Source organism: Panthera uncia, assembly GCF_023721935.1.
Source record: "Panthera uncia isolate 11264 chromosome A1 unlocalized genomic scaffold, Puncia_PCG_1.0 HiC_scaffold_17, whole genome shotgun sequence".
Taxonomy (NCBI): Eukaryota; Metazoa; Chordata; class Mammalia; order Carnivora; family Felidae; genus Panthera; species Panthera uncia.
The window spans coordinates 120296904-120320300 of NW_026057577.1; the positions used below are offsets into that span (position 1 = coordinate 120296904).

General features: G+C 41.4%; 1 protein-coding gene across 3 annotated transcripts in view; it reads right to left on the reverse strand.

The window, feature by feature from the left end:
- Positions 1–234: 234 nt before the first annotated feature.
- Positions 235–23397, reverse strand: part of C7 (complement C7) — a 56131-nt gene continuing 32968 nt past the window's right edge. For all 3 annotated transcript variants that reach the window (XM_049648721.1, XM_049648720.1, XM_049648719.1), the window contains 8 exons: positions 21337–21565; positions 19274–19445; positions 17461–17548; positions 14926–15058; positions 11506–11697; positions 6536–6626; positions 3759–3943; positions 235–1524 (listed from right to left, as the gene is read on the reverse strand). In XM_049648721.1, the coding sequence (XP_049504678.1) occupies positions 1343–1524; positions 3759–3943; positions 6536–6626; positions 11506–11697; positions 14926–15058; positions 17461–17548; positions 19274–19445; positions 21337–21565 (1272 nt within the window). In that variant the 3' untranslated portion in view covers positions 235–1342. The remainder of the gene's footprint in view (positions 1525–3758; positions 3944–6535; positions 6627–11505; positions 11698–14925; positions 15059–17460; positions 17549–19273; positions 19446–21336; positions 21566–23397) is intronic.

A 23397-nucleotide genomic window follows, 5' to 3' on the forward strand; every position in this document is an offset into this window, starting at 1 on the left:
ACATATACTTAAGATTTTCTAAGAAGAAAGATCTTAGGTGACATTTTTAATAAAAATAAGTGAGAAATAAGAATAAATAAGAAATAAGAAAGATAATAAGAGAGGTGGGAGAAAACTTTGGGAGGTGATGGATAGGTTTATGGTCTTGATTGGTATATACTCATCCCCAGACGCATCCAGTTGTACACATTAAATCAGTACAGCTTTTTACATGTCAATCATACCTCAATAAAGTAGTTTAAAGAATAAAAATATATTTAAAAAGAACACATTAGCCATTCTTCATGGGAAGATTCTTTAAAATTAAACATGATACAGATCAAAAAATTCCAAAGGATAGTATCTTTAATGAGATTTTAATCACTGTCATTTTAACTAAGGTTTTGCTGAAATGTCTTTATCAGTATCAGAAAAGTACACAGATATTATTTGTATATAAAAGCATATTTTAAATTCCATTTAAGCCCACTCATGTCATCTCCCACAGCTACTTTTTTGTTTTGATGAAAGATGAATAAGGAATAAATAGAAGGCCAATGTCTCACGCTGATGTACCTGTATGGCCCCCTGAAAAATCCAAGCATGTATTCACATTAGAGAAAACTATTCTGTCAAATATATGATCACTCAACACCCCAGGCATGAATTGATGTTTCCTACAGAAGAAAAGGGGAGAAAGTGGGCAAATTACAGTCCTCGTGTTTGACACACACTAAAGAAAAGCCCCAAAGAGAAGACGGGATTGTGTTTGTTGTTCGACAAGAAGGCAGAAGGTACCACAATAAACTTGGTTCTGAAATGTCAGTGGTTCCATTTCCCAGTAAGATTTTAGGATCCTTACACGTGGTACTGGAGTCCACAGGGCCAGGCGAGAGATTACTCCTTGGGATGGATATTTGTATCTGTCTTTTTCCATTTAAGGTCCCGTTTGCATTCAGTTTCACTGAGGGAAGCCAACCTCTCTAATCTTACCGTTTTCCTAATCCTTTTGTACAGTGTTTCCGGCCCATGGGTGGAGTCCATCATACTTAAAAGAATCATAGGGCTGAAGGGAGTATCCCAGGTTCTCCGGTCTAATCCTCTCATTTTCAGATTAAAAAGTCAAGGTCCAGGTGTGTCAGCAATTTGTCCAGGAACACACAGCTCATGCAAAGGTTCATGCGTACTGTTCATCCTGACTGGCATTTTAAATAGGAAGAACAGGAGCATCTCGGTTCGGGTTTGGCAGAACGCAGGTCGGTGCTTCTACTGGTGGCTGGCAGTTGGGAGAAGTGACCGTATGCACGTTTTACCTCAGCCACGGCAGCTGCGGGATTCGGAACCAGCCAAGGGCCACGGGAGCCTACGGGGTCCCCGCTCCGCAGGGCCGCGTGCTGGTGACCGTGACGCCCTGCCCTCGGCACCTGAGCGCACCGGCCGCACACTCGGTCATCGTCTGCTCCACACCGTTCACTTCCACGCAGACACTAAGGCCACCTTCCTCGCACTCCGATGCTTCTCTGCAGACACATTTGCTGCTCTGGGCTGGAAAGAAGAGCGGCAGAGGCTTAACGGCACATGGAGGAGGTGGGAGAGTGAAGTCACATTACCTCCAAAGTCCCGATGCCCTGCGGAGATCTCTCCAAGCTCCTGCCTGGAGGCATCAACTGACCGCCCTGGGAGAGGGGGAGGGCCAGGGAAGTCCAGCATTGCGCTCCACTCAGCATGAGGAGGGTTCTAGGCTGGCGCCAGGCCGCCGGGGGAGGGGGAGGGGGGTGCATGGGCCAGCCCTCTCCAAATCAGGGGCACTCCCTCTCGTCTCCCTCCTCTGGGCTGCTGGCTAGGGGAGCCAGAAGCTCAGTAAGCCCTCAACCCCTGACCAGATAAGGAGACCTCAACAAAGACCAAGTTGACTCAAGGCTCAAACAGACAAAGAAAAGAATTCAACTTACTTTAAGAGAGAGGGCGTAAAACACAGAAGACCACATATGGGGTGCCGGGACAGTGCGGGGGGGGGGGGCCGGAGAACAAGTCTGGGGCGCCTGGGTGGGATTAAGTGCCAACTTCGGCTCAGGTCATGATTTCCCAGTTCCTGAGTACAAGCCCTGCATTGGGCTCTGTGCTGCCAGCTCAGAGCCTGGAACCTGCTTCAGATTCTGTGTCTCCCTCTCTCTCTGCCCCTCCCCTGCTCACAGTCTGTCTGTCTCTCTCTCAAAAATAAACATTAAAGAAAAAAAAAAAAAAAAAAAGCCAGAAATGAGTTGGGGGAGAATTCACAGTGTGCGCTTAGGTGTCAGGCTGGAATGCACCAGCCAGGTGTCTCCAAAAGGAGTGACAAGCTCACTGGTGACCGGCGATCCTAACCCAACCCAATGGTTTAGAGTTCAGTATGTCATCGCCTGGGTGGCCAACAGTCCAGGAGCGAGAGCGCAGGGGCCTGGCTGGCACAGGCCATGAGGAGGACCTGAGTTGCTGGCAGAGATCTCACAGATCACATAGTCCGGCTCCCAAATTTACAGATGGGGAAACTGAGGCAGCGACTTGGCTGCAGCCAGCCAGGCTTTCCCCCTTGATAATATACCTGAAACTGTGGGAGGTAGGCCATGCCAGGGGTGCTGTTCAAGATCACGGTAAGTGCTATATGGACACAGTTGACCGGCCAATCTTGAGCCACAACGTGAAAGAGTAACTCCTTTTTTATTCTCTTCAAATTCTTTTTATTACTTCTAGAAGAAAGTGTCACCTTGGCACTGACATGCTTTTAACACCCCCTAACACTTGCTGAACTCCCTTTATCCCAAAGAAGCAGCATCCCTCAAGCTTCCAGCAGCATCTGGCTAGAATCTACAACCTTATTTTGTTTCATTACATGTATTTTTGTGGTCATCTAATATTTATGGCAAGTGATGCTTCTTTTTAAGAAATGATAAAATTTCCTTTTTTAAAAAAGTTATTTTTATGTGAGTCCATTTTTTAAAATGTTTTTAATGTTTACTTATTTTTGAGAGGGGTGGGGAGGGGCAGAGAGAGAGGGAGACACAGAATCTAAAGCAGGATCCAGGTTCTGAGCTGTCTGCAGAGAGCCCGATGTGGGGCTCGAACTCACAAACTGTGAGATCATGACCTGAGCTGAAGTCAGACTCTTAACTGACTAAGCCACCCACGCACCCCTGTGAGTCTATTTTTTTAATGAGTTCATTATATGGATAATAGGAGGACAGAGCAAAAATCATGAAGGTGGAATGAGAATCACCAGTGTTTGGAAGGACATTCAAACCATCAAGAATGTCGTCTCCTTGTCTTCTTAGATACTTGACCTACCCCATTCCCCAAGGAGGACTGTAGATAAGGACAGTTCACTCTCAAACCAGCCTGAGACTTTCATGTCCTCAGGGATCTGCTTGGATCTGCTGCTAAACTAGAAACTACCGTTTAAAAGGCCTCAGTACTGGGGCACCTGGGTGGCTCAGTCGATTGAGCCTCCGACTTCAGCTCAGGTCATGATCTCACAGCTCATCGAGTTCGAGCCCCGCATCGGGCTCTGTGCTGACAGCTCGGAGCCTGGAGCCTGCTTTGGATTCTTTGTCTCCCTATCTCTCTGCCCCTAACCCACTCACAGTCTGTCTCTGTCTCTCTCAAAAATAAATAAACATTTAAAAATAAAATAAAATAAAATAAAAGACCTCAGTACTACTACCTTAGCACTGTTATAGTTACAAATACACAATGCCCCAGTGCTCGCTTCGGCAGCACATATACAAATACACAATGCCCCTTACCATCGCATTTTCCCCAGAGCGGACAGGCACCACAGGCTTTCTGGGCTGGGACAGGCAGAGTGCAGCTCTCCCTATCAGCAAGAGTGTAATTTCTACCCTGACAGTGGAGAACGTGCAGCTTGCAAACTGTCAGAGGCAGTATCCTTTTGCTTCTCTCATCTCGCGCACATACATCCAAGGAGGATCTGAAACAAATTTTTTAAATTACATTCTTTAGAAGACTTTCCTTCTTACAAGTGGAGGATGTGAAGTGAAAGGCGAGGCTGGGAGCTCAGTGCCTCAGATGTCACCACCCACAGGAAAAAGATGGAGCAAACACTCAAATCTCCTTCATTGCTGGGCTCACCCTCCTCAGATCTTCAAGATGAACAAATTTTACTCTGTATTTGTTCCCAATTTTTACAAGCTGAGATATCTAGTGTTGATCTTGTTTCATCTAGAGCAGATCAGATACAGCAACTTAGAAGAGAAGGCAAGGTCTGCTGGGGACGCGGGTGGGTTGACAAGCAGGAAGGAGACAGAAAATCAGCAAAGATCACACATTCAGAGATGGCAGTCGTGTGGGACCATTGAAGGCAGGAGAAGTTAGCTCGTCCCAGTCCGGTAGCCTGGAGAGTTCCTGTCCATAACACGGCATTGTGCAACACTTCATGACCGATGCCTCAAGGGAAGATGAAACTGTATTTTTCAATAGGATTTTTTAAAGTATCTGTGTTTACAAAATAGTTTAGAAATAGTTCTAGAAAAATTATTACTTTTTTTCCTTAAGCATTGGTACTCAAATGGTGAGATTCAGCTTTGTAGAAATGTCACTAATAAAAACAAGGACATTTCTGAATGTTGATGGATAAGGAAAGCATTACTGTAGTGAAACCTTAGACAACAAAGTATTTTTGTATAGTAGACGGAGTCTATATTTATTTTTGTGTATGTTTAGCTCTAATACTTTCTTCAATGGCCAAGAGCTAAATTTACTTGGAGTTGTTTACGTCACAAAAACAAATCCTTATATCTTTCTTTTATCTGTTTATTTAAACCTTAAATCGAACTACTCAGAACAGCTTGAAGGGCAGAGACCTTGTAAAGCCACCTTGTTATCAGTATCTGATAGAAAGCTCACACCAAGTCTCTAAACAGCAGGCTGCAGATAAACTAAATGAATCAGAAAAGTTGGAAAGAGGATGAAAGTGAATCAAAGTCAACAATGATTAATAAAAAATAACACCACAGTCAGAATATTCTGGGCTGACCACCACTGCTATTTACACTATTTAGCTATATTTTTTTCTCACAAGAAGTTACATCTTATAAGATGCCACCAGAATCACCATTACTCCCTGTGAGTGGTCAAGGATTTGGATATGTGTTTTGCCGACAATAATAATTGAAAGCCAAGTATAGTTGATCTGTGAGCAACATTGGTTTTAACTGCATGCGTGGGTCCACTTATACATAGATTTTTTTTTAATGTTTATTTATTTATGTAGAGAGTGCGCACGCACTTGAGCAAGGGAAGAGCAGGGAGAGAGGGAGAGAGAGAATCCCCAGCAGGCTCTCGAAGTAGAACTCAATCCCATGAACTGCGAGATCATGACCTGAGCTGAAACCAAGAATTGAACGCTTAACCTACTGAGCCGCCCAAGTGCCCCTGGGTTTTTTGGATATAGTATAGTACTATAAATGTATTTTCTCTTCCTTATGATTTTCTTAATAGCATTTTCTTCTCTCTAGTTACTTTATTATAATAATACAGTAAATAATACATATAACATAGAAAATATTTATGTTATTGGTAACAGTCAACAGTAGGCTCTCAGTAGTTAAGTTTTGGAGAAGTCAAAAGTTATATGTGGATTTTTGACTATGTGAGGGGATTAGCACCCCTAACCCCCCATGTTGTTCAAGGGCCAACTGTAACTGGTCAGTAAATTTGTGTTTTGATTCTTAGCCTTAAAGATGACCAATAAACGCCTTAGCCTAGATATCTCCCATTTGTGTCTCCAGATTGGTTCTCCACTCTTCCCCCCTGCTGCCGGGAAGGCTGAAACTATGAGCTATATCCATAGACTTCCTTGTCCTCTAGCTTCAGGTGAATTTGAGCAATGGCAGGAGATTTAAGGGATGTTCACTGCCCTGGCTCACTCCAGGGCAGTGTCTGAGGTCCCTAAAATGAGGGACTCCACTCTTCCTTGGCTGCCATCTGTTCAGAATCTTCCTCTGTCTCCAGCTTTGCATAAAAGCTCTTCCTGTGGAGCACCTCTTCCTGTGAGCCTCTGACTCTTGATCTCAGCTCAGGTCATGGTCTTGCTGTTCCATGGGTTTGAGCCCCACAGTGGGCTCTGCAGTATCAGTGCTTGGGATTCTCTCTCTGCCTCTCTCTCTGCCCCTCCCCTGCTTGTGCTGTCTCTGTCTCTCTCAAAATAAAGAAATAAACTTTTTTTTTAAAAGTGTATCTTTCAAGGGAATTTCAGTCCTAATCTTTGTAAGCTCTAAATCCTCAAGTTTTCACGTTGCCCCATTTTATATAGAAAACTAGCAGTGCCCAAGTCCTTCAGCCTTTCTCTAGACAGAGTACAACACTGCTCAACACCACTGGTGTCAGCCCCAGAGACCCAGGCAAATAACAGACAGCAGATGGGCCAGATTAAAATGCAAGCAAAAATCTTTAACCCTTGGTAAGCAACACCCTGGATCAAACAGAGACACTAGCATCTACCAAAACATTTTTTACCTTGAATAAAACAAACCAGAGAGAGGTGAGCAAAGACAGAGCTTACCCACATTCATAAGGCATTTTACAAACACATCTTGAATTCTTCAGTTTCTCCCAGGGCTGACATTCAGGCACTGCCAGGGTTAAAGTGGTTTCTAAAAAAAAAAAAAAAAAAAAAGGATAAGGGAGATGCAATCATTGCAAAGAGCTTCTTTGTGGTAAACAAACTATTATTTTAATTGTTGAACCAGGTTCTGTAATATTCTCAACTGCTACAAATTTGTACAGTAAAAAAAAAAAAAAAAAAAAAAAAAAAAGCTGTAAAGCATTTTACAAACAACAGTGTTCCTAGGAGAAGCCTACAAATAATTTCAATGCTACCATACCTTGAGCATTTACTACTGTGGGAACAGTGGCTGTTGTGATATTTAATCCCCCTTAACAAATCCCCACTTCAGAGTTAAAGAAATTAAGGGTCAGATGGGGCGCCTGGATGGCTCAGTCGGTTGGGCGTCCGACTTCAGCTCAGGTCACGATCTCGCGGTCCGTGAGTTCAAGCCCCGCGTCGGGCTCTGGGCTGATGGCTCGGAGCCTGGAGCCTGCTTCCGATTCTGTGTCTCCCTCTCTCTCTGCCCCTCCCCCGTTCATGCTCTGTCTCTCTCTGTCTCAAAAATAAATAAACGTAAAAAAAAAATAAAAAAAAAATAAAAAGAAATTAAGGGTCAGAAAAGTTAAGAAACTAGTGCTAGTTCACACATTTAACAAATTGGTCAAGCCAGGATTTAAGTCCATGTTTGCCTGAATTCAAGGCCAGTGGAGGAGGCTCCCTTTCATCAAGCAGTCGGTGCTTATAAACTGTTTGTTGTTTGGACTGCATGTTGCCCCCTCTGTCTATAGTGGGGCAGAAAGCGCCGTAATGTGATCTCCACATGGAGAACTCCCTTGTACCCCAAGATCTGTTAACAACCTCTAACATATAAGTGTCTAACTGGTCTCCTTTCAACAGTGAGTAAATATCTAGAGGTACTTACATTAATTAAACCTTTTCCATTGCTTTGTGTTTTCTACAAATGGATCAAAAGTCAACCATCATTCCAGCTTTGACAGGAAAACACCTTAGGCCAGCTTACAAGAGCTTAATTTAACTGTCGTCTCCTCAGCTATACCTGATAACAAGGTGACTAACCTAAAACATCCTGTTATTCCCACCTCCTTCCTGCTTCATGACAATGGAAGTCAATGGTATATATACTTTCCCATCATAAAACTAGTTCTCTGTTGGATATATTTATAAAGGTAGTTTATCTGAAAAGCATATTTTTACGGATGCACAAACTATGCAATACTTCCTCACTTTGGAAAACCTAAGAGCTTTAGATAAGACAGTAAAATCTCGGGGACAATTCGTAACTTGTAAAAATGGTAACAATGTGAACTGTAGCCCGCCAGGTTCAGCAATGTGTATAATAAGTACTCATTCTTTAAATACTCCCCTTTAGAATAGTAGTATCCTAAATGCAATGTAGTATCCTGAATTGGATCCTAGACCATTAAAACAACATCAGTGAAGGGGTGCCTCAGTGGCTCAGTTGGTTAAGCATCTGACTCTTGGTTTTATCTCAGGTCATGATCTCACAGTTTGTGGGTTCAAGTCCCACATTGGGCTGTGTGTGGACAGCACTGAGTCTGCTTGGGATTCTGTCTCTCCCTCTTTCTCTCTCTGCCCCTCCCTCACTTGTGCTTTCTCTCTCTCTCAAAATAAATAAACATTAAAAAAAAAGACATTCATGGAAAAACTCTGGTGATATATAAATAAAGTCTGTAGTTTACTCAATAGTATTGCACTAATATTAATGTCTTAGTCAACTCACTAAATTATGTCAAGTTATATAAGATGTTAATATTATGAGAACATGGTAAAGGGCATATAGAAACTCTATTTGCAACTTTTCCAAAATCTAAAATTATTCCAAAATAAAATGTTTTTTAAGGTGGTGTTATCTAGATCAGTGCTTCTCAAGCAGGGGCAATTTGGCAATGTCTAAATATCTTACAATGCACAAGACAGACTCCCACAACAAAGAGCTCCCGGGCCCAAACTTCCAATAGTGTTGGGGTTAAGAAAAGTCTAATCTAAATGTACCAAAACTAAAGTTCTATGATAAAGCCATGCAAATGAGCTCTTCATTGTGCCTAGACGTTTATTTGCTAGAGATGGGGGGGGGGGGGGGATGGAAGAAGGTGGCCGAAGAATACAAAATTCCAGTTATAAGAGAGATGAGTATTGGGGATGTAATGTGGTTGATGCTGCTCAATGATATACAGGTAGAGTGTTGGAAGAGTGGATCATAAGAGTTCTCATCACAAGGAGAAATTTGCTTTTTTTCAACGTTTATTTATTTTTGAGAGACAGAGCATGAGCAGGGGAGGGGCAGAGAGAGAGAGGGAGACACAGACTCTGAAGCAGGCTCCAGGCTCTGAGCTGTCAGCACAGAGCCTAACATGGGGCTCGAACTCATGAACCATGAGATCATGACTTAAGCAAAGTCGGACGCTTAACCGACTGAGCCATTCCAGCACCCCTCTTTTTTTTTTTAATTGTGCTTTTGTGAGATGACAGATGTTAAGCAGACCTACCGTGGTCATCATTTCACAGTAGATGCAAATCAAACCATCACACTGTATACCTTGAACTTCTACAGTGATGTATGTCAATTATTTCCCAATAAAACTGGAAATGATATATATATATATATATATATATATTTTTTTTTTTTTTTTGGGGGGGGGACAGAGAGAGACAGAGCATGAACGGGGGAGGGGCAGAGAGAGAGGGAGACACAGAATCGGAAACAGGCTCCAGGCTCCGAGCCATCAACCCAGAGCCTGACGCGGGGCTCGAACTCACGGACCGCGAGATCGTGACCTGGCTGAAGTCAGACGCCTAACCGACTGCGCCACCCAGGCACCCCGGAAATGATATTTTTTAAAAGTTTATTTGTTAATCATTCATAAGAATGACAGTTTAGATTTTAAATGTTTTCTACAAGTTATTACAATTTCTTTATGAAAAATCACAGGTAGAATCAGCTAGACCGAAGACCTTTGCGTTTAAGAACACAGCTTTCTTAATTTCCTATATCTTTATGTCAAAACTACATACTGATGGAGGGAGGGACAAATCAGTGGTTAGTGTTTAATGAGCACAGGGTTTCAGTTGGGAAGATGAGAAAGTCCTGGAGATGGATGGTGATGTTGGTTGCACGATAATGGGAATGCACTTAATGCATTGAACTGTACATTTAAAAATAGCTAAAATGGTAAATTTTATGTTATGTTTATTTTACCACAATAAAAAAAAAAAAAGACTAAATACCGATACATCAGGTATTGAAAAAGCTCAACCTCGGAGGCTGACAAACCTGGAGTTTGTTATTTGTGATAGACATATTTTAAGGGTAGTTACTATTAATATTCATCATGACTTCTGAAAAACACACAGGCCTGAAAAATACCCTTAATTAAAACTTTAATAGAATTTGCTACTGTGTAGGAGAAAATACATACTGAATTGTGCTACAAAACGAATGAAGGAGACATTTTAGAAAGATAAGTATATAATATCTCATTCGGAATAAAAGAGCAACCTCATCAAGTGTACATTGTTCTCTTTAATTTTAGAATTCCTGGTAGAGGTCCATTACTTCAAACATGCCTGATAAATTCCTATTTATGCTTCAGCGCAGTAAAAAACAAAGCACTTGTCCCTGCCCTGGACCTCTGACTGCTAACGAGCACGTGGGAACCAGCACAGCAGGCACACCATTGGCCATGCTGCCCTCCTGTTTTCTGTCATCAGCATCTAGGTTTCGTACCACGGCCCATGCCCACCATCAGCCACAGATGGCTCTGTGCAGCCTGCCCTCTCTTAAGTTGTGACCATCTGATCCATCTGATGGTATCACTCACGAAATCTAGTACTTCATACTCACTGTAAAAGGCAAACTTCAGCATTGAATTAAATACAAGTCATACACTGGAGGGGCGCCTGGGTGGCTCAATCGGTTAAGCGTGCAACTTCGGCTCTGGTCATGATCTCACGGTTTGTGAGTTCAAGCCCCACGTCGGGCTCTGTGCTGACAGCTCAGAACCTGGAGCCTGCTTCAGATTCTGTGTCTTCCCCTCTCTGCCCCTCCCATGCTCATGCTCTGTCTCTCAATAATAAATAAACATTAAAAAAATTAATAAAAAATAAAGTCATACGCTAGAAAAATAAGAATACCATACAAAATTGAATGCAAGTGAGTTTTCCTTCTTTCCTGTTTGTTAATTGTCACAAACATATATTTTCCATTTATTTTAAAAAATGTAAGTAAAGAACAAATAGGAGGTTATTTAAAAAATAAATCCATCCCACCTTAAATATCTCTAAAAAGAAATAGTTTGGCTTTTTAAATCTCTTCTTACCATAGCTTCTTTAAAGACCATTTTAATTTGCCTGATGTTCAAAATACTGGATTTTTGGATTTCCAATCTTAAAAACGGCTTCACAAGCCACAACACTTTGCTTTAAATAACTTCTGCTCTGCAGTGTTAAATGTAAATGCTTTGAAGTTTTCTATTTCAATAATGCCAATAAACCCTCTGAAAACCCAGAAGGAAACATACAGAATGTTTTTAAACTCTGTACTTAATAAAAGTACATTAAAAAAATCAGGAAAAAAGCCAGAAATCATCCTTTGAAAATCCTTTATTTTCTTGGCACCAAAACAGATACAAAGCTAATCTTTGATAAGGATTTAAGTTAGTTTCAGAACCACAGGGCTCTTCTTGCTTTTCCTTGCTTTCCATGAATCTATCTATGCCACGTCAAACAAAGTCTGTTACCCCATCTATGAACCGACCTTCTTGTAGGGGGACAAGGACAGAGGAAATAACTCACAGTTATGGCCATCCAGTGCCATAAAGGACCGCCACAAGGACTCTCACTCACCTGAGTGCTGGTGTCCTTGGACAGACCTACAAGCTACTCACCTTTCTGCACACACTGAACATTCTTCATATCAGGACTCCACTTAAGGCTGGATCCACAGAGAAATGTTGAAGAACCTTTTAAGGACATGCCACCCGAACAGGAAATGGTCACTTTCTCACCAATTGCATAGAAAGGTTTGTGGGGATGACTCTGTATGCCATCCATCAAGGCAGGTAGAACACAGGCAATTTCTAAAGATAGAAGAAAACAGAATACAAAGGTCATTGCTTTCCTAAGCCACCTTTTTTTAAAAAAGACAACTTCGAATAGTGTTAATACACATGCTCTGCTTTTTCACATTAGAGGACAAAGAGGAAGAGGTAAGTTCACTCCTAGGATGCCCTGAAAGACATGTCCCACAGTGCCTGGCATGTAATTGACCAATAAAAGACTGAAGACCAAAACAGTTCCCATCCTCCACTCCTGCCCTCAAAGCAATGTGACAACATAAAATGAATCAGCCTTATAAACAGAGTCCTAAAAAGCCCAGGCTGCTGTCAAAACTAAACTTTCCATAGCTGCCACTTATCTCTCTGGTCTGATGAAGTCCCACCAGAATTTTCCCAAGAAAATGTGCATATCGTTTGCATACCATTAGCATATATCCAATTAGATATTTTTATTATTTGAAAGTTTTAAAGAACCACCTTTAACCTTGAAACCATACAAGTATTAAATGTTCTTTGGTTTTCCATCTCTAGTCTTTCTCAGTTACATTCATTACCTCAACTCTTCTGCTTGAGAAAACAGCAAAGAGAAAAAAGAGAAACATGTATACTTATGGGAAGCAAGTCAGAATTCATGATTTGAAAAAAAAAAAATTGGCAATCTCTCTCTAATGGACTTCGGACAATATTCTACAAAATACTGCTCTGTTTCTGTACCATTTCCATCAGAAATTCCATTCACTCATTAATTCAAAAACAGCATCTATGGAGTGCCTATATTTAACGAAGTATGTTGTATGCTGCTAGGGATTTAACAAGATACAAGTTACATATCCTGCCTTCATAAAGCTAATAATCTAGCATCAGATTTGTTTGTTTCTGGCCATGACACAATCACTGGCTTCACAATCATGCTCCCACAAAGACAAATAGAAAAGATATACAAAAGTAAAGGAAAAAGTACTTCCAAAAGCATCAGAGAGATACCAAGGTCATGAAAATTTGAAGGTACAAGATTCTAGCGAGAAGTCTAAAGGGGTGATTACAACATTTGGTAATGCCTTTCTCCTTGAGGTATTTGTTAAGTTTGGGAAAAAAAATGCTTAAAGGCTGCTAAACTAAGGAGGAACTACAGCTCATGGCTGAAAAGCTGAGTAGAGTTTTTAACAGTCTAATAGGGCTAGGGGACAAAGAGGTAGAGTCCAGTCCTGTCACAAAGGAGGGACCTAGGAAGATATCTCAGACCTTCCACTGGGATCCCTTAATGGTTACACCCTAGGAACAAAGGTAAACCGGACATAAAACAGCCTTACTGTTTGCAGGAAACAAAATCAAGTATTTTCTAGAGGAAGAGAACGTCATCCAAAACCTCAGACTATTCCATTATTTTTTCACACATAAAGTCTGGCATTTAATCAAAACAGGAATGACATTTAAAAGGAAAAGAATTCACCAAAACCCCAAAAAAGACAATAGAAACAGACCCCCAGTAGGTCCAGAGAATGGGATTAGCAGCCATGGACCCTGAAATAACTGTGATTTACATGTTGGGAAAAAATTAAATGACAAGGAACAGAATTTCAATGGAGAAAAGGAAAGTATAGAAAAGTGGACAAATGAAATATCTAGAATTGGAAAATGAAATTAAGAACTCAACAGAGTTCTTAAAAGCAGATTATATACAAGTGTACAGAGAATTAATAAGCTGGAAGTTAGATCAATTAAAAAATATTTAGGATGAAACAGAGAGAAGAAAAAAATTATGTAAAACAAAATAATGTAGTAATATATACAATCTAAAAAAATATATCATTTGTGTCTTGTGAGGAAAAATGGGCAAGAATTGGACAGAGGCAATAATTGAGGACACAATGGCGAAGAAGCTCCTGAAATTGACAAAAGACATAAATGCACAGATTCAAGAAGTGCTTCAAATATTAACCAGGGTAGAGACAAAGAAAATCACACCTCGGCACATCACTGTGGAGGTGCTTCTGAAACCCAAAGACCAGAAAAAAAGAGAAATTCTCAAAAGTGTCCAGACATAAGATTTCCAAACCAGAAGTGGTATGACTAAGAGTGAATGTCTCACTAGAATAAAATCTTTAAAGAGCTTAAATAAAATAACTGCTAACCTAGAATTTCTTACCCATAAAAACATCCTTCAAAAATGAAGATAAAACAAAGACATTTTAAGATGAACAAAGACTGGGTCAACTTCTTATCAGCAGATTCACAATAAAGGGGAAAAAATCTCTTCAAGCGAAAGCATCTTATTAAACGTTTCAAAGAACCAACTTTTGGCTTTGTTACTGTAAGCTAGAAAATGTTTATATTCTATTTCAGTAATTTCTGTTCAAGGACTCCAGGAGAGAGAGACAGAGAGACAGATAGAGACAGAAACAAAGAGGAAGAGAGGAGGTCCTACAAATAAGAAAAAGACAAACCAACAGAAAAGGGGAGCTAAAGATTGGACAGTCACTTCACCAAAGAGGATATGCAAATGGCAAATAAACATGAAAACAGGCATCATAACATAGTCACCAGGAAAAATATAAATTGAAAAGTCAAAATTAAAAAATAAGATATTGCTACACACTCATCAGTATAGCTAAAATTTTTTAAAGATTGTTGATATCAAGTGTTGATAAGGATACAGAGCAATCTTGGCTTCTCAGATCCTGGTAGGGATGTAAATTAGTACAACCATTTGGGAGTCTGGTAGCATCTACTAAGTCTAAATGTATGTACATCCTATGACTCAGAGACTTTATTCAGAGGTATATACCCAAGAGGAAAAAGATGTTCACGTGTACACTAGGCTTTTCTCCAAGGCCTAGACCAACTGATATAGCAAAAAAAATGTATCTCTACAGCTCTATCCATCTGCTGAACCAACTAATACTGCAGGACAATCAAGGAAGTACACTGATTTGGTCACATCCCTAGAAATTGAACTATATGGGATGTTCTGAAGGTCTTAGCCAGAATGGAGCTCCCTGGCCTATTCGAATTTGCACCAGAAACGTTAAAATTGCAGTGAAATGTGCCTCGCCTAACAGAAGCACTATCAACTAGAGACTGCTGAGGGCTTTTTCAAGACACAGCTGAAACTTGAACAGGAGCATATGAGCTTCTCAGGAAAGGAATGTCAAGACACGGGCCACACAGTGAGCGGTTATTCGTCTTGATTCATTCCCTTCCACATTATTCTCTCATCTTAAGTTATATGCTACAACCAAGTCCACTCACTCTGACAATGCATTTCCCCAACAAGCCACTGTAAATCTTCTCCACATCTGGCTACAGGGTCTCCAATTAGAGAGTAACCTTCATTGCAAGTATATACTATATTTTTCCCAACAGGAAACATGGCACCTTCATCCTAAAGAGAAATAAAAGAGAGAGAGAGAGTATGTCTATTTTGCATTAAAAAAAGTTTCTTTAGATATATTTGGGCTATAAATGATGCCTTCTTTTAGTCATCAGGCAAACTAAGTTCAAATAACTAATTTAAAAAATTATCTGTAAAAACAATTTTCCCTGTATGGTCCTAGTCAACAACACTGGTACTACCATTAACTAAAATAAAGCTATTAATGCCACATATAATTTATTAATTGTCCCCAAATACCAAGCACTGTACTAAGCATTTTACCAAAATTACTTTTGTGGACACTGCCCAAGTCCCTTCCCCCCCGGCCCCTGCATGTTCCAGGAAAAGACAATTGTTATCAGATCTCGGAAATGTACTTGTTGGTCAGTTCTTCATAGTAAGACGTCATGGGCTGCTCATTGGCCATACCGCCTAATAAAAGCTGGTAGGAACAGACAGAAATGTGCAAATCCTATCAGCATGTTTATGAAAGTTTAAGTTTCTCACTGATGACTTTTAGAGGGAGCGTAATGCTGATCTTCTCCCATCCTAAGCTCCAGCCCCTACCTTGTAAGGGAAGGGCCACTGTGGCTGGGCCAGATTCAAGGACATGCCAGGAGGTGAGCTTTCATGGTGAAGCAAGGAAGAATTTGAAGCTGAAACTTAAAGGGGTAATCATGCTCTTTTGGGATCTCTATTAGTTCCTTTCCTCATTCTTGGGGCTCTCTGCCACCCCAGGGGTGGTAAAGAAAATCGGCCTGGGGAAGGGCTGAGAGCTCGGCATTAGCACCTGGCTACTCCAGCCATTAGAACCAAATCCCAAGGTGCCTTCTACTATTCACTGTCAGTCCTGGTCCAGTCTGGCTCCAGTTGGTAGGAAACAAAGGACCCAGGTTAATACTTGAGTTTGAATAAATTGGGAAAGGACAGTTGATTTGCTTTGGTTCTAGCCAATAGGCCTTCGTCTGCCTGACAGAAGGGACTGTTATAACAGTGTCCAAACTTGGTTCTGTATCAGAACCACTAGTAGCAATTTAAAAAAAAAACAACACACAAGCAATATCCAAAACCAACAGAATGAGAAAGAAAAAAAAAAAAAAAAAAAAGGAAGGTAAGGGGGCAAGCAGCAATCTCTATTCTTAAGTTCTCTGGGTGACTGTGATGTAGCCTGTCCATGGGGCAGTGTTCAGAACCCCTGCCCCTTACAGGACACCACATGCACTGGAGTTTGGGACAACAGTTCACGGTTTGCTGAAGTATATGAGTTTGTTTGGCCTTGTTCGCCAAGCCTGTGTTTCCTTCAGGAACTTAGTAGATTGTGGTGACTGTATTGGGACAGAATGAGTGTTAGAGATGCTGGGCTCATTCCCTTCTCTACACACACACACACACACACACACACACACAGAAGCCCTCTTCCATTTCCCAACAGTATCTACATTTGGGGAAACTTCAGCAAAATGTCAGTGCGTGTGTTTAAGGGCCTAGAATTTCAAAGGCAAACCCTCTGAGAAAGCAAGGCTGGCAGCACTGAGAGGGTCCTGACAAAAGCCTCCTACGTGAGCTGGGAGGAGACTTCATTGGAGCTTGAGGCCAAAGCCTCATCATAACAAGCAGTGAGAAAAGCAGAAATTAATATGGCCGCAAGGCCAAGAAAATTCCCTAGAATGACAAGTGGCAGGTAATTTGTGTTCCTTCCTAAACAAGAAAATCGCTCCAAGTATAATGACCCATATCTCACCAATGCTGGCTAAATGTCTTATTGGCTTCTGGAATAAACCCAATATTTCTTCCCAAACCCAATATTTCTGAAAAAAAAATTTTTAAAGACATTTCTCAGGACGCCTGGGTGGCTCAGTCAGTTAAGTGTCTGACTCTTGATTTCAGCTCAGGTCATGATCTCACAGTTCATGGGTTCAAGCCCTGCGTCTGACAGCACAGAGCCTGCTTGGGATTCAATCTCTCCTTCTCTCTCTGCCCCTCCCCTGCTCTCTCTCTCAAAAATAAATAAATAAACATTTTTAAAAAATCTTTAGAAAGACATTTCTCAGTGGCAAGAATAGAGAAAGTCCTCTTTGTTGCAGAACTTGCTTATGGATTCTTATTTTAGTGTTAAGAATGGAAATGTTTAACAGCCTTCTGGCATGATTACATTTCTAATTTCATTGGGCAGCAGTATTGATTTACCTTACTGCAGAAGATATACTGCCTTCTGCAGAATTCTAATCACCTTGGCCAAAGAAGTACAGTCACAAACTAAAACCCTTACCACTAAAACTAAAATGCACATATAAACTATTTGTAGCACTATTTCATCATGGAAGAAGGAAATCGATTATGACATTAGGGAGAGAGAGAACTTGGAGCAAAGAGCATATGCAGAGGAAAACAATATATCTTTCATAACCAACTTGAACAAATCCATCTTTCAAGGCAGGAGGTGATGGACAGAATTCTTTTGGAACCAAAGACAAAGGAAAACAATGTGGTTCAAGCAATCTGAAAGGAAAAGGAAACAAAACATAATTAATGTGATGGATTTCCACAGCATAATAAACATTTTGCACCACAGTGAATTTTTCATTAACATCTGAAAGAACTCCATTCCTGTAAACATGCTGATGTGCTATTTTTGTCATTCTCGGGATCAATATCTGATCATATCCTGTGATAGAAAACTCAAACATAAACTACCAAAAAATAGCTACTAAGTCAGTAGTATGAAAAACAAAGAGAAAGAAAAGGAAATAAAAGTCTCTGGACAAAACACCTACTTCATGGGATTTCTAGAGGTCACCTGCCTCAGACCTACTTTTTCTTCGGCTGTCTGGTTCTGAAGTGTCTTTAACACGGAACTGATTCTGGATTAAAACTAAAGGAACTCCTGTTAGTGACCCTGCAAGAAAGGGAACATCTCCTCTGTGCTAGGCACCTTGGCAGTTGCTCTGTAAGTACGCAACATCTCAATGCACCTTCACAGTAACCCTATGAAGTATGCGACGAAAAGAAAGTTTAAATGATTTGCCCAAGGTTATAAGGTAATAAATACCAGGGCTGCATTCATGTTGTAGTCGGTTCGGTTCCTAATGTCATGCTCTTTCTACCTCCCGCAAGGCAATCTCTAGAGGAAGCTCATAATAATGGTAATCCCAGTGACATCCATCATTAAACAATAGTTTTATGGCCTCTGAAGCCAACGTGCCACCAGTATTACCTCCACTCCAGAGACCTGAAATCTGAGGGAAAGCATTACAGAATAGCCCGTGAATGTCGCCTCCTTCTCAGCTGAGTTCCTTATACGCTTTCCACACTTTGAGGAAACTCAGAAATGTGAAGTATTGATCACGATTTTCCTCTTTGTACTGAGCAGGAGGAGGAGAACATTCTCTCCCTCCAAGCACCAAGAAGAGTGAGAATTCTTCCAGTGCCTCCGTAGGATGCTCCTTTCCTTCCAGCTTCATGTCTAGTGGCCGGGAAAAGAAGCCCAGTCCATAGAGGCCTCCTCTGCCGGAGACTCTCATCCTCCCAGAGATATGTGCCCCGAAGGTAGCTTCTCCTCCTAAAGTAATTCCATATGCTCGCCAGCTTCCTAGTCAGGAGACTTGATGAATTTGCAAGGTCCCGGCAAGTGGGAAGTTGGTATCAGACAACTGGGCTAATCAGTGAAGATATTAGCCATCTAGAGCATCTGGCTTTATGCTTAATCATGAATAAATGAATGAATGAATGAATGCATGAATGAATACATGAATAAATGAATGAATAGGATTGGTATATCTGAAGAGTAATACAACTATTAATCAATGCTTACTATGTGCTGGGCACTGTGCTAATCACTTTCTATGCTGAATCTCATTTAATTCTGACATTTTACTATTGTTTTACCTTCTATGATTATACTAATTTTAGAGGTGTTACCAAGGTCACACAGCAAATTGGCAGATCTGCTTGATGCCAAAGCTGCTGCTCAGATCCCCTTGCTCAGATGACCTTCTAGTTACCCAGCCTTTTGTAACATCTGTATCAGAAAAACTTGAAACACACAAGTGCAAGCTGTCCACACATGCCTTCTTCCTTCAACTGATCCCACTGCTAAAGGCAAAGTCACTGATAAAAATCGCCATTTAATTTTTAAATCTTTTAATAGCAGCAATCACATATTCCACGCTTCCTGCAGAGGGCACTCTATTCTATGCAATTGCCAGGAGATCTGGTCACCATTACCGCAAATGCTGGAGTTCCTCCTCCTCGCATTGCCTGCTTTCTGTTGGCTCTCCAATACAGGACTGCCCGCCTCCACTGGGAGGTGGGTTATTGCATTCTCGGCTCCTTGATTTCTTCCCTTGAACGCAGGGGCCCCAAGAGGACCAGCAACTCCATCCTCCATCAACCCCTCCTGTAAGATAAGAGAAAGACTGTTCAGAAAGTACTTGGAGAGAAAGATTTCAGAGTCTAGTATTAAGCTTCGTGCTCAGGCAGTTATTGAGGGAGGGGACAGTCTGGGCACATACTACCTTCACTCTGTTCAGGAGGTCTTCTTCAATGACCATAATGTCTCTGCACATTGACTGGGTTTGTTGATATTAAGGCTGCATCAACGAACTTCTTGCAATTATATCTTAAATTTGTTTACTATTTTAGAACTGTTTCAGAGCATTTTGTCATACCTCATGCCATTCATTTACTTCTCACAAGAATGAATCCGGGTGGGCAGGAAATCTGTTACCATTCTCATTTGATAGGTATGGGATCTAAGGCAAGGGGGTTAAATGTCATGTCCGGTGCTGCAATGGCTGCCAAGAGTCCTGTCCAGGCAGCAACATGGTCTTATGGCCGAGTCCAGGCTCCTCTCATTACAGCAGTTCCTACTGTTAACATTTTTATTGGAAAAGCCATGGTTGGGCATGAGAAGAACATAATCTACTGGGTTCCAGACTGCCAACCTCAGAGCTGGCACTGTACAAAATGAAGAAATGCATAAGAAGGAGAAATGCTTTTACCTCCTGTCAACATCCTTCAGTCTGCAGGCACTTCCTCAACCCAGCCTGGCCACCTTCCAACTCAGGGCCGATTCATGACCAGCGGTGCTTTTAGAATTTTCCCCCATCATATACCTTGGGGTAGGCAAGAGAGAACTTGCACTATATTCTAAGAACTTGGCTTTCCTGGTTACAAACAGATCTCAGAGACCATGCTCCTGAAACATTACTTCCAATTGATAGATGGTTTTGTTTACTGCTCCTTACCTAGTTCTACCGTGTAGCCTACATCCGTCTCCCCTCCACTCGGCACCCACCCCTCAGTATCATACACACCAAAACTAAAGTAATGTGATTATATCTTCCAATGAGTTTCCTTATGCTTTCTTCCATAATTAGAAATTGAGTTAATAAAGTAGTCCTCTGAGTATATTAACAGGGGGTAACAATAGCTTGATATATTATGATCGCTACCCCAATCCTTACCAGCAGGGGGAGCTTCCATTTTATCAAATAACAGGAAATCCAAGCCACAAAGGAATGAAATCAAAGTGGTAGAATTTCAATTTACCAGATAGGCTACTTGGGAAGACATTTGGAGGCAAGGAGGCTTTCCTGACGCTTGTCTACAAGCAATCATAGTTCAGTCACGTATTCATTCATTCATCAAATATTTGTTAAGTGACTTCTATGAATCAAGCCTTGTTGGGCTCTGGGAATAAAAAAAAGGAATCACAGCCCTGACCTTAAGAAATGAGTTTTCTAGAGGAGAGAGGCATATAAATAAATACAAAACTGTCCCACACTTTGTCTACTCATAAAGTCAAACTTCACACAGTTCTGTGTGAACTGACGTGCCTTTAAAGCACCAAGCATTCAGTTGAGCACATTCAGCAGATGTTCAGAAAGTATTTGTGAGTAATTGATTGATAAAACATAATACAAAATAGAAATAGAGATATTTCAAAGAGCTTGCGATTGGAAAGGTTAAGCCATGTGCACACTAGCTGCACAGACCTGTTAGGACAAAACCTCAATGAGCTGACTATAGCATAAAAGAGAGACGTGTTTTAGGCATTAATCTATTCTAATGGAGAACAGGGAATGGAGGGCATGGTGGGTCTATTCGTTAAGACAGGAAAACAGAGACAGCAGAGGGCCTTAACCCCCTTGCTAGAACCCAGAAGTGCAATAGGAAGGGAGACACTAAATTAATACACAAAGAAGCATGATCTCAGGGATCAGCGGGAAAGAGTGATTCCTTTTTCACAGTGTCCAGCATAACTAGCAAAAACTCAGCACACTGACCTGCTTCATTTCCCACGAGGACTCCTTGCTCACAAGCCACACCAAACGTGTATGGTTTGCAATGGCACTGACACTGGGTCCCCTCGACGGTGGCAATGCCGCCATTTTGACAAGGTTGACAATGGCAGGGGTCATATTCATCCAGATATTCCTCAAGAGCCCGCTTCAGGTATAGTCTCTTCACAGAGGCACAGGGTACTTCCTTTACCAGCTCATACAGAGGGGTCAGCTATACAGATAAAGACATCATGGTCAGTAAATCGGGGTTTTAGGCAAGAATATTTTTCTCCTGGCATTTAGGCTGAATCTCCATTAAAATAAAAATCAAAAGCCACTCTCATCCTAATTCCAATTATTTCTTGTTCAAATAAAAAGAAAGCAATTCACTTTCTTTGCAAGACAAAGGGAAAAATAGGAGTGAACAGGGAAGGAATATTTTTTGTATCTTGCATAAAACTTTTCAAAACCAACAGGACATTCATTTTCTAGTTATTGAAAGATTATTTTGAAGGAAGTACATTTCTACCCTTGCAGAGGGCAGAAGAAAAGGAAATGCACTTAAATTACAGTGAAGAAGCAAGTGCAATTAAATTTAAGATTAAATACCCAGCTCTAAGAGACTTAACATGTCTCTTAGCAGAGACCATGACTCTTTCTTCCTGACAAAATTTAAAATAGACAGACATTACTTCTCTGTGTTGAATATGTCTGATAAAAAGCAGCTTGGAGCCCCTAGATGTGCTGGCTAAGCTTTAACAATCTGCTCTCCTAAGAACAAAAATGCTCTGATTTGTAGCATTTGCCAATTTCTGCAGTATAACTACTCTTCCCATGGCCGATTTCAGGTTGCCACTGGGATGCCAGTGACCATGGAGTCGGGAAGAGATAGGCACCTTTGGCTGTTATGAGGGTCCATCTTGAGCTTGCTACAGCATACCACTGGAGTAGGAGGATAACTTACAGACCCAGCCACATCTCCCTCCGTCTCTGCCCAAACTCTCTCACGCTGCATTATAAAAGAACTGACTGGATGGCATTGCGTGGACGTATACCTATAATAAGTTAGCACAGCTATGATAGTGACAGTCCTATGTGGAGAAATGCAGAGTTGCGAATGAGAAGGAATGTCTGATCCTCCCTAATCAACAACTTAGAATTTTTTAAGATTTGTAACAGGGCACTGGCACTGAAAATAGGTCATTGTGAATATCGATGGTGGCACGTTATAAGACCTTCCAGGAAAACTGGCTTCTTCCTTTTACCCTTACTTCGAGGCAAATGGGTGGATATGGTGTTGGGAGGGTGCTTAAGAAGCTTTTGTAATTTGGGGGGGGGGGGCGGATTATAAAATGTGTCCAAGTCAAGTTTCACCTGAGACATTTCTTGACTCCCATGACAGAGAATAGAACATAGAATCAGTTCTGCCATAGCACTTGTTTTGAAAGGGTAAATTTGTTCCACTGGGATGGATGTGTTAGGGAACACCATGAGCATATCACAAATTTCATACAATTTCATCCGTAAGAAAACCCAGGTGAACCCAGAAAAGTGGACACAACTGAACCAACATAGGAATACACAAAACACACACACACACAAACACACACTTCAAGCATCCATGCAGTTCACCGCCTGTGTAATATACTACACCCATCCACATCTAAAATTTTTTTTTCAACGTTTTTTATTTATTTTTGGGACAGAGAGAGACAGAGCATGAACGGGGGAGGGGCAGAGAGAGAGGGAGACACAGAATCGGAAACAGGCTCCAGGCTCCGAGCCATCAGCCCAGAGCCCGACGCGGGGCTCGAACTCACAGACCGCGAGATCGTGACCTGGCTGAAGTCGGACGCTTAACCGACTGCACCACCCAGGCGCCCCAACACCCATCCACATCTGATGCAGGAACCGTCTGTCCTCTGGCAGCTCTCCTCCTACCACTTCCCAATAATTCAAAGGCTCTAACCCACCCAGCACCCAGCAAGCTTCAAGTCTTTTTCTAAGAATTGTGCTACATTAATATATATGCGTTTCTTAACAATTTAACACATACAAAGCTAT